The sequence below is a fragment of the Herpailurus yagouaroundi genome, unplaced genomic scaffold (genome assembly GCF_014898765.1).
Source record: "Herpailurus yagouaroundi ecotype Mexico unplaced genomic scaffold, PumYag 77, whole genome shotgun sequence".
Taxonomy (NCBI): Eukaryota; Metazoa; Chordata; class Mammalia; order Carnivora; family Felidae; genus Herpailurus; species Herpailurus yagouaroundi.
In genome coordinates this window covers 49,075,254-49,087,437 of record NW_024412388.1, presented here as the reverse complement: position 1 = coordinate 49,087,437, position 12,184 = coordinate 49,075,254, and the positions used below count along the sequence as shown (strand labels likewise).

The 12,184-nt window shown below is 43.7% G+C and overlaps 1 protein-coding gene across 1 annotated transcript in view; it reads left to right on the top strand.

Moving 5' to 3' along the window:
• CUNH1orf87 (chromosome unknown C1orf87 homolog) overlaps positions 1-5,292 on the top strand; it is an 81,013-nt gene extending 75,721 nt beyond the window's left edge. Inside the window, 1 exon segment of the mRNA XM_040456076.1 lies at positions 4,851-5,292. Coding sequence (XP_040312010.1) covers positions 4,851-5,011 — 161 coding nt within the window. The 3' untranslated portion in view covers positions 5,012-5,292.
• Positions 5,293-12,184: the final 6,892 nt, after the last annotated feature.

The following is a 12,184-nucleotide window of genomic DNA, read 5'->3' as shown; positions in this document are numbered from 1 at the left end:
CTCTCTCTCTCTCTCTCTCTCTCTCTCTCTCTCTCTCTCTCTCTCTCAAAAATAAATAAACATTAAAAAAAAAAAAAGACATGGTCTCTGGCCTCAAGGAGCTTTTAGGTCTGACACCAAGACTAAGAGTAGTTAAATGCTGAAAAACAAACATTTTCAAGGACAACATATAGTAAAGCATCATAATTGAAGACACAAGAGTTAGAGTCCAAGGAAAAGAGAGAAGAGATGAAAAGAAGCTCATCATCTAATGTGAGCTGAGTATTCAGAGAGGGTTCCATGGAAGAGAGAGCTTGAGTGAGCCTCCCAGAGAGAGAAGCTTTAGATAATTGGAGAGGATGCTCTGAGTTGAAACCATCTTCCACAAAGCTTAGAAGATTTCTATTGGATTGGATAGTGAAGTTGAAACCCTACTGTGAATCCCAAGTCCTAGGATAATCCTCTACCCAGTGTCCACCAAATGTTCAACCAGAGCAGAGCACAAGAAAAGCTAAGATGGATAATTTACAGATGATACTGGAGAAAAGGAGATTAAAAGGCTACTGAAAGGGTGCCTGGGTGGCTCAGCTAGTTAAGCTCTTGACTTCAGCTCAGGTCATGATCTCATGGTTGGTGAGTTCAAGTCCCGCATTGGGCTCTGTGCTGACAGTGTGGAGCCTGCTTGGGATTCTGTCTCCCTCTCTCTCTGCCCCTCCCCTGCTTGCTCTCTATCTCTCTCTCAAAATAAATAAAAATACATTTTTTTAAAAAAGCCATTACTGAAATAATCATGAGCCTAGGTATTCATAACTAGAGTGGTGATGGGGTTACAAACAAAAATAAACAAACAAAAAAACATCAGGTGGAGAGAGAAGACATTTCTAAAGAAACAAATGCTAAGTTGCAGTGATGGATGATGGATCATAAACTCAGTTGCTAAAAGACTCCCCAATGGCTGGGACCTTTCTCATACTTCTGAACTCTTCTGAGGAAAAACAGAGTTTTGTTGACTTTGGAGGCAGACTCCAGCAGATTTGAAATGCCTCTCTCATGGCCTCTTCACTATTTATGCCTGTTTTCTCTGTTTCTATGAAATTCATTAGTTCCTTGTCAGCCAGGGAATGTGTCAGCCTGATCTGGGAACATCTAAACCTATCTTTAATGAGGAAAGAGGATTAACTGAGGTCATTTCATTGGTTTATTAACCACAGTATTTAGCTGACCACCACAGCCTCAATCTAGACACTGAGCAGATGATACCTACTTTGCCTATTGATGAATCAGTGTTCTTTATTATGTGCAAGGAAATATGTAGGCCAGGGTGTTCTTCATTCAGGGTGAAGACAGACCATCCATCATCAAATTAGTGTTTCTGGGAACCTACTTTGTGCTTATTTTCTAACAGGGGTTGTCAAGAAAATATCCTTGAAGAGGAAGAATAAGAAATGACTGTGAATAACTGGTCGTGTTTTCTAAAGAAAAAAGGGTGGTTGGGATAAATGTTTGAGTGAATGGTAGATTTGGAATTTTCCCAATGAACTGAAGGCTAGATAGAAAACGTTTTCACGTTCAAGGAGGCAGAATGCAATGAGAGACCTCAAGGACATTCTTTGCATGAGTCTGGACTTTGCACGCACTGAATCACTAACTCCTCACATCAACCACATGCTGAAGGCATTAATGTCCTTATTTGCGGAGGAAAAAGCCAACCTCAAAGTGGTAAAAGAATAGCCAGTGGGGAGTTCAGCCACAATTCAAACCCAGTTCTATTGGACTTCCCACTACACTAAACTCCCATGACACACCAGAAAGAACATGAGGTTTTGCTTGTTGCTTTGTTGGTTGTTTCTTTGTTTGTTTTTACCAGAAGACTTAGATTCAACTCCAGATTTTACTAATTGCTGCGCCCTGAAAGCCAGGATGTATATATATATCCTCTGAGCCTGTTTCTTTATCTATAAACTAAGACTGTTAATAATAAAACATACCTCGGGGCTCCTGGGTGGCTCAGTCGGTTGACCGTCCGACTTCACCTCAGGTCATGATCTCACAGTTCGTGAGTTTGAGCCCTGCGTCGGGCTCTGTGCTGACAGCTCGGGATCTGGAGCCTGCTTCGGATTCTGTGTCTCCCTCTCTCTCTGCTCCTCCCCTGCTCACACTCTATTTCTCTCTCAGAAATAAATAATGATTTTTTAAAATTTTTAAAAATAAAATAAAATAATAAAACATACCTCCCCAGATTTGAGAAAGGATCAAATTACATTTGAGAGTTCTTTGTAAACTGTAGAATAAAGTAGATGTTAAAGGAAGTCTTATTATTTCTTTTATTTTGGTTCTGGTGGGACAAGAACAGGTTTTCAACCCTAAGATAGATTGTAAGGGTTATTTTATGCAGCTGTCCTAGGCATCCCCTAATGACAGTAAATTAGACAGATACAAATTTCAGTCAATGGACTCTTGTTTGACACTAGGAATCTTCTACCAATGATCAAGCTCAGAAGATAGCAGAAAATGTCCCCATGCACACCAGTGGTGATTTCTAGATGTATTTCTTAACATTACTTAAAAAAAAAATTTTTTTAACATTTACTCATTTTTGAGAGTGAGAGAGACAGAGCATGAACAGGGGAGGGGCAGAGAGAGAGGGAGACTCAGAATCCGAAGCAGGCTCCAGGCTCCGAGCTGTCAGCACAGGGCCCAACGCAGGGCTTGAACTCACGAACTGTGAGATCATGACCTGAGCTGAAGTCAGACGCTTAACTGACTGAGCCACCCAGGCACCCCTTAACATTACTTTTAATTTGTGATTAAAATATAAACTAAATTGTGTATTTTTAAAAATTTTTTATTAAGATACATTCTTATATATTTTAAATAATGTTGACGATATAACTATTATAATCATCTTATAATTCTTGCATTAATGAGTGATTAATAGTTCTGGGCACCATTCTAAGCTTTCATTATTTTACTGGTTTTTATACAATTTAATTATCCCTATTTTAAAGTTGAGGAACCTGAGGCTCAAAAAGTTAAAATACCTTCCCCGGCCAGACACTTATTCCAAAGTCCATGACTAATAATTCCAGAGGCAGAATATGAGGAAATGTATTGAGGGATCCAACCTAGACCAGACCAAGAACAGCCGCCCAATCCAGAGAACGGCAAAGATGCAATTGGCCAACTCAAAGAAAATTATTTCTGCCAAGATCAACATTCTAATAGAAGAGATAGACAATAAACAAACGGAGACAGGATGGGACAGGACAGAACCAAACAGAACGAATAGAATAAATCACATTAGGACCTGTCTATAGTCCACTGCTAAGAAGAGCCATCAGGGAGCAGTTCAGAGGAAAGCATCATGCTCAGTGGTCTTTGCTCATTTAAATATAAATAATACTTGGGGCGCCTGGGTGGCTCAGTGGGTTGAGAGTCAGACTTCGGCTCAGGTCATGATCTCACGGTCCATGAGTTCGAGCCCCATGTCGGGCTCTGTGCTGACAGCTCAGAGCCTGAAGCCTGCTTTGGATTTTGTGTCCCCCCCACCCATCTCTGTCCCTCCCCTGCTCATGCTCTCTTTCTCTCTTAAAAATAATAAACATTAAAAATATATATATGAATACTACTTGGCAGCTTCAACAGAGATAACAGGTATCCAGCAGACACAAATTCTAATGGGCTGGTAGTGATGTTTACAACATGACCCGGGGACCATCTCTGGCCTCTTTGAGAAAGAATCCACAATCGCTACCACAGCCCACACCAGTAGAGAAGAGTAGAAGGACAACATGCATGAGATGCACCTTTAATCCCTATAAAAGATATTTAAAAGCTTTTCTTGACACCAGTGGTGTAGATCCCCCAAATTCAAGGAACATATTTAGGAAACAATCTGAGCCTCACTTAAAATAATCTCTTCTTCCTTACTCTATAATGTAGTGTAGTGGTTAAATGCATGGTTTCAAGCAACCCTGGGCAAGTGACTTACCATCTCTATGCCTCAGTTTCTTCTTCTGTAAAATGGGCTGTTGTGAGCATTAAATGAATTGCTACTGGTAAAATGTTTGGAGGCGTGCCTGAAACATGATAAATGATGTGTGTGTGTGTGTGTGTGTGTGTGTGCGCGCACACGCGCATGCGTGTGTGTGATTATTGTTATTGTTGCATTCTAGTTAATTTTTTGCATATCTGACTGTCTCAACAGGATCTCCCTGTTGAGGTTAAAAGGTCACTTCTCTAAATCTTCTATATTCCCAAGCGCATATCTGTATCTGACATATATGAGCTCACAATTAGGAGCTCATAAGTGAGTTCTTGATCTTTGCTGATGCTCTGTTCTACCTTTAAAACTCCTCTCTGCAACCACCAACGTCCACCTACCCTTAACATGGAAAGCACCTTGGCACTGATACATATAACACGTAAGTACCAGAGCACATCCTGTGATGATAAGCACTACCATCTCAACTATACAGATTTAGACTCTGAGCCTTGAGAAACGTGATGCTTTACCTGTAATCACACAGCAAGCTGGAGGGAGTCACAGCAAATACATTTCCAGAAAAGCATCAAAATGGGCTGTTTGAAACCTGCCTGTTTAGGAACGTGTTTGGCTACTTCCATAAGATAAAAATAAACCAGAAAAATTAGAAATCGATTTTCGCAGGCACTCCACCTGTTTTAAAAATTGGCTTTTAAAGTGTTATGGCCCCAAAGAACAAGCTTAAATTGCTTTAGGAAGCCTAAAGTGTCAAAATATTAGCATTTTGTTTTTACACGGAAGTCATTTGAGCTAATAGATTTGTTTTCTCTTTTTTGTTTTTTCTTTCTTCTTTTCAAAACCTACCACGCACCCAACCCAATCGCAGGAGTCCTGGAAAAGGAACGGGCCAGACGCCTCATTCACAACTACAATCTCATTTACAACCTGTCCCTGAGCCCTCGGAAAATCGACCAAGCCTTGAGGAGATTCCGTGCGGGAGAAAATATGCTCTTGGAGCCAGCACTCCAGTACTTAAAGGAGCTATGATAACAAACCCATATTGTGAGAACAGATGTTTCCTTTTTCTTCCTTTCTACCCAGACACGTGTTTCTCCCCAGCCCATGCATAGTGGTGGAGACACTGTCACAGAGTCAAGGCCGATGCAGCAACTGAAGATGCTTTGGACTTGGGCTTCATTTCTAGCTATGATACTCCCTGATAGGCAGCTCCGAGTGACCCGAGAAAACCAGGTCTCCTCTCCTGAGGTGGCAAGAACCCAATTTCTTAAAACCCCCTTTTATTCCAGCAAAGCTCCTTATGAACATTACACGATTATTTTTTCTACCTTGCTGAGGAAACTTTGCTTTTGCAAACCCTGCAATTCCATAGAGTAAAAAATATGCTAGATATTGTTGTCAACTCCCTCAAATGCCTGTCACATAAGAGACCTAACTATATCATTTTTGGATGTGTGATCCGCCTCTAGTCACTGTTCTAGGAAGGATTTCCACATTATAAGAAAAATAAAATTATTAACAATATGTTAATACTAAGGGTAGGAGCAGAGTTCCAAGCAAGGTTTTTCTGAACAAGTGAGATATTTTCTCTAGTACAAAAGTAGATGCTGTTACACTGTCCTTTTCCCAGAGTATAGGACAGAAGTTTCAATGAGTGACAAAGGGTTCTGAACTAAGTAACATCTTCTTTGCTCCCTCTGGCAGGAAAATCAAGCAAAAGTTTCCACCAGTCCCCATAGTTCTTCTGTCTAACTTTGCACCTCCCCCAGAACACACACACACACACACACACACATCACACCACACAGGTAGCATGAGCTCACCGAAGGAATGCTAGCCTAGGACTTCAGAGACAAATGTGTTCCCAGAACCATCATTAGCGTTGCGTGACCTGGATTCTGGTTTTCAAAACTGTGCAGGAGACAGGATGCAGGAGTTAGGTCAAGGGGAAAAGTAAAAAAGATCCCTGAGTATCCCTTTTTATCCGTTTGATACAGGGTGGGGTGGGGGGGGGGAATATTTCATAAAGTCTTACAAACAAGGTCTTAAGAATAAAATAGTTTTGATTCACTAACATAAATGATCTCTAAGGGCTTCACGTGTGAGCCTGCTTTAGTTTTTATAATCCTTGAGTAACCTCCAAAAAATGCCTCTTAAAGCAGACTGGACCACCTCTCTAACTAACATTCTAGAACCCTTGGACCCACTAGCCTTTTAGGTCAGAGAAGTAAGCAAACAAACATGGCTTTCTCAGACTACCAAAATGCCAAATGAGGAAAGTTAGAATATTAGATCAGACAATTCAGTATACGTTGGGCAGCTAATGTGTGCTGGGACCTGGAAATATTTTGTTTCATCCATCGCTGACAACTCAATATGGCAGGTTTTACAACTCCATTTCACAGATGAAGAGAGAGAGGCTCAAAGAAGTAAAGGGTAGAAGAGTTGTTGAGACTGCTTGCCTGTTGATAATTGGCCAGAGGGATAGAGCCTTCTGGAGAACACTAAGAATGCCCTTTCCACTCTACATCTCTGTGGGGAAATGAACTGGAGAGAGGGCTGGATGAAGGGAGGCCCTAAACATGAGGGCAGGATTATTAGACTCAATCGTGGGGTCCTGAAGAGCAGTGATCCTGCCCTACCCAATTCTTTGTGTGTGACATCTAGACTAGCTCCTCAGGAATAGCCTCAGCACCCAGCAACTCACACAGCTGGAGGGGACTCCGTGGACCTGGAATGCAGCAGAAAGGTGCCCCAGGGCTATGTGCATACCTTGTACTCCTGAAGAGCTCACTGACGGAATGCTTCTATAAGTGGGTAGCAATGGCCAGATCTGGATCCACAATCACCCCACCACCACTACCCACCCTTCGACAGAGAGCAGAAAAAGAATAGGCTTTAAATCAGCCAAAATCCATCTCCGTCACTTAGTAGGTGGTAGCTTTAGAAAGTTTTTAATCTCCCTGAGCTTCAGTTCCTTCAACTGTAAAACAGGAATAATAAAAACACTGAGTGTTTCACAGAAGTGTTATAAACGCTGAGAGTCATGTCATTTGGACAGTTCCTTGCACGTGGTAGAGATGGACCTTTCTTACGTCCCTTCCCTTAGCTGCTGAGCATCAGGATGCTTGAACAACCGACTGTGTGACATGACACAGGGACATAACGTTACCCCTATAGCAAAAACAAATTTTGAGATAGATCTGCCTTCTAGAACCAGGGGACAATTGTTTCTGGATCATCTCCTGTCTGGAATTGTCCACTACTTTACCCCAAGGTGTGTGTGTGTGTGTGTGTGTGTGTGTGTGTGTGCGCGCGCGCGCGCGCATGTGCGCGAATTTGCAAGACTTCCACTTTGCAAAAGCAAATACTCACTAGGTTTTCTCGGAGTAAACATTAAAAGAAGCAAAATTCAACTCAATTCATAGAGAAAAGCTAAGATATCAAGGTGACAGTGTGACAGCAGATGTCAAATGAGGCCTTGCCATGAGGCAAACCATTGAACACAAACAGGAAAATGCTATGAGGTCATTATGTGTTAGAATATTGGTTTGACCTCTGTGCTAGGACTTCCCCATGGTTTACTTATGGAAAATCTGTTACCTTTCTCTCTTTTTTCCCCCTTAAGGTCAGTTATGTTTTGTATATTCCCCGTGACTGTGAACTTCTAACCCTGAGTAGAGAAACTCTGCTGTCTGTGGTCTTGACCAGCTTTCTCTAGCAGAACCTTTTTACATGGGTGTCTGTGTGCAGTGGCCTGGTTAAACTCCAGTATGCCCTGGAGAGACTCTAGGTCAACTGTATCTGCCCCAACTGTCTGAAAGCCTTAGCTTCTAAAATGGGTCACTGAAGACACGACAGAAGCTGAATCTCACCAGTTGGACAGATTCCTTCACAGATGTGTGACCCTGAGCAATTCACTATCTCCCTCACAGAGTCATTCATGTTAAAGGAGATAATGGTACAAATTGCCCAGCTCTGTATCTGTCACGTAGACATGCTCCATAAGGGAAAACTGGCTTCCTATCTTATTCTTATACAGTATTTCCATTTACCCCATTCAATGGACCAAACCATTAAATTCCTTTTCCAAGTACAGACCAGTTCCAAGCCAACAGGTGGCTCCCTGATTGTGTGGTCCTGGAAGGCAGAGACCGTGCCCTACACATTCTTATTCTTGATTCTTCCACCTGCCCTGACTCCTCATAGTAACCTAACTATGCTGGCATTACTACTATGCCCATTGTGCAGATAAGAAACTGAGACTCATGGTGGTAAAAGGTGCTTTCCTAAGGACCAACAGCTAGTGAGTGACTGAGTCAGGATTAGAATCCAGTGCACAACTTCAAGCCCAACAGTGCCTTGCAGGTCACCATTAGAGCGAATTTTCTCTAGTATGTGTGGTCTGTCTCCCCAGCAAGTCTGGAGGTCACTTCCAGAAAGGGCTAAGGTCTTCCTCACCTTCGTCTCCAGCACAGAACCCAGATTCACCCCCAGGTGGGCACCTGGAAAACATTTGTAGAATGGAGCCCCCGCATGAAACGTTTGAAGCCCTGGGGCTTTCGGCCCTCTTCCAGCTCTGCCAGCTTCATCACTGCCTTTTGGGGACTGAAATGAAGGGTGTTTTCAGGACTCTTGGCATCCTGTGTTCACACAAGCAGAAACACAACTGTATAGATCACGCAATCCAAAGAGTTTGCTAAGTGCTAGCTGACTCTTCAGAGGAATTTCCCAAGATCATTAAGAGAAACAATACGGGGTTTGATATTCTAATTGGGATCAGCAACTGGGCGGCTTTGGAGCTGGCCAGAGAACTGTGAAGCTCTGCAAACAAATGCTGGCCTTTCTTCTCTCTCTCTCCTTGCCTCCCCCTTCGTTAGAGCCTCTCAGCTACAGTTCCAACGCTCCTTAGCAACAAAGGCCGGGGTTCCCAGAGCTGGGGGGCCTCAGGAATGCCAGCCACTCCTCTCATTAGCATTCAGGGCCCCTCATCTGCCTGCACAGTTAGCTGTGGGACCATGCAAAAGGCAGTGGCTTGGGGGAGGCCCAGCATTTAGCGTGGCTTGTTGGGAAATGGGAAACCTCCACAAAGAGTTTCCAAACAAAAGGCATCAATATTATTTGTGGAGCCATCAGAGTGCCTGGAGCACAATATGGCTCTGGCTCAGCCACATGCTTTCTCTCCAGGTTCTGTGCGAAGGCTTGGTGGGGACTTCCTAGGCACAGCATGGCCCTGAATGCCAATACATTGGAAGGTCTCCCTCCTCCTCCCCTGTCTGCTGTCCAGTCTCTCCTCGGACTCAGTTTATCCAGGTTGGGCAATGGGTAGACTCTTAACTGGCAGTGAGAGTGCCCAGAGGAGGGGAGTTGATGGAGGATAAATGGTCAGATGGTAGGACAATTCCAAACAGATGGTGCCGCTAGGAATGCATTCCAGACAAATTCACAAGCAGATTGAGCTCTGACGAAGACTTAGCCGTTGGAGAACAGTTGGTGCCTTGTACCAAGCCCTTGCTCAAAACACACATCCTGCTCTCCCATACAATCTTGAACAGTTCCATGAGGGAACCCCTACCCAGGTCCTATCTCACTGGAATTCCAAAGTACTGATCAATAGGCCAATCCCTGGAAGATTCCAACCAGCAAAACTATTTCTCAACATTCTCATGTTGTCTCTGAGCAGAGTTTCTTTCAGACTCCTTACGTTTGAACACCTCCAGGGATGTGGACCTCACTACTTTTCATCTCTAAGACAATTCCTGCTCCAAAAAGCTCCAATTTGTTCATCTAAAACTGGTCTCCACTTTAGGCTCCTTTCTACCCTCCCTTGTGGCCAAAGAGGATGTAAAGTTTGATCAGTCAATGCAACAACACCTGCACTAACCCTGTGCCTGGCTCTTCTAGGCATCAGGGATTTAAAAACAAACCCAAAAACAAACAAAAAAGGGAAAGATAGAAAGAAAGAATCTCTCTTCCAGACCTGATTCGAGTTGGGGAGAGAGCTCAGGAAGGTGCCCTTACTTACAAAACTTCCCAGGGGTGCCTGGGTGGCTCAGTCGGTTAACGATCTGACTTCGGCTCAGGTCATGATCTTGCAGTCCATGAGTTTGAGCCCCACGTCAGACTCTGTGCTGACAGCTTGGAACCTGGATCCTGCTTCAGATTCTGTGCATCCTTCTCTCTCTGCCCCTCCCCCATTAGTGCTCTGTTTCTCTCTCTCTCTCTCAAAAAATAAACAAACATTAAAATAATTTTTGAAAACTTTCCATAATCATATGCTGACTTACACTCTCCATTTTTACTTTCCAATGTGTGTACCTCTGAATAAACAGCCCATCCCACATAAGCCATCTCAATCTAGGAATATCCCCACCAGCTGCCCTCGGTTAGCAACATTTCTTATTCCTTACTCAACCATGGAACCACCTGCCCTCGTATTCAGCATGTGACAGAGAGAGCAAAGAAACAGAAAGGCAGGTAAGAGAGATGTTCTGTTCCCCTTTGGGTCCAGAAGTAGAGTGAGGAATTGGGCAAGTTATAGATAGATGGATTTGACTCAACCCGGGAAAAGACATGCTAACAATCAGAACTGATAAACAATAAAGTAGGCTGCTTTCTTCTACTTTTTATTTTTTTTAATGTTTACTTATTCTTGAGAGAGAGAGAGAGAGACAGGCAGAGTGTGAGCAGGGGAAGGGCAGAGAGAGAGGGAGACACAGAATCCGAGCAGGCTCCAGGCTCTGAGCTGTCAGCACAGAGCCCCACACGGGGCTTGAACTCAGGAACTGCGAGATCATGACCTGAGCTGAAGTCGGACGCTTAGCCAACTGAGCCACCCAGGCACCCTGTAAAGTAGGCTTCTTTCTAATTCAGTAGCTTTCTGTCCTCAGAATCACTAGAGATGGATGAAAATGTGTCTGTGATGGTAAAGGTGAGTAGCTCCTTTCCAGTATAGAACAACATGAATGACAGAATATCTGGGTCATGAAACATGTCAAGGTTTGCCAGGTCTTGGCCACCTTATCCCAATGGCAGAAAAGGTGAGAGAAGGCATCCCTATCCCTAAACTGAATTACTCTCCTCTGCTCTTTTGTAACCATCATCACACTTGTAATTACATCAACATTTCCCTTAGTTTCCTTAGTTGACCTGTGGTCCAGAAGGCCTGGTCTAATCAGATGCCCGTTATTTCTCAAGCGGACCTAAAACAAAGTCCTACACACAGTGGGAGCTTCCAGAGCCTGAGATCCAGTCCGCACCCTGCCTTTGGAAGACATATTTGGGGTTCATTATTCCCCCACCTCCTGGAGCAAATGATTTCTGACCAGGTCAACTGTGATGTCCTGTGCAGTGTCTAAGGCATGTTTCCAGATAAACCCTCTATCCTGAGGGGAAAAAATATAAGAATCAGCCAGGGATGGAGGGAAATTCAAGAAGAATGGTGAGCATTTTGCAGATGAAGATGCTGAGATTCAGAGAAATTCTGTAGTTTTGCTAAATGTGGAAGAGGAGTTGGAGACAGAGATAAGAACTTGCCTTCCCTTACACAGCTCTTAGTGGCCACTCCTTGCCAGACCTGCCATTATCCTGGCTTATTATCCACTTGCCAGCAGTAAGTGTGCCCCCATCCCAAGAGCAAGATTGGCAGGGTGCAAGAAACTGTGTTCCCACACACTGGGAGGGCTTGGGATTTGTGTCCTGCCAAGGTTCAGTGAACCCAGAGGAAGGGGAAGGAAACTATCAGTACTGATACACCCTATGAGCCAGGTACTATAATCTCACCCAATACTCACGACAGCCTTAGGAGGTGGGGGTTACTTCCACTTAGGAGTGAAGAGCTGATACTCAGAGGCTCAGAGGCTCAGCAAAAGAATGGTAGAGTCAAAATTTAACACAGACCTTCCCAGCTCCAAGACCTGTGACGACCTCCACCCTGGAGGAGGGCTTCCTTCTGGGCTTCTAATTCCCCTGGGTCTCTTGTGTCTAAGGAGGGAAAAGAGGAACTCAGACCTGTATAGTTCTCTCTTTTTTATTTAACAAGTATTTGCTGAGCAAGTACAATGGGCAGGCCTCAGTAAACAGTTTGAGTGAATTTCCCAAATTCCTAGACTTCCTAGGAAATGCCCTTGCCCAAATACCACTAACTTGGACTTCCTTCCTTCCTTCCTTCCTTCCTTCCTTCCTTCCTTCCTTCCTTCCTTC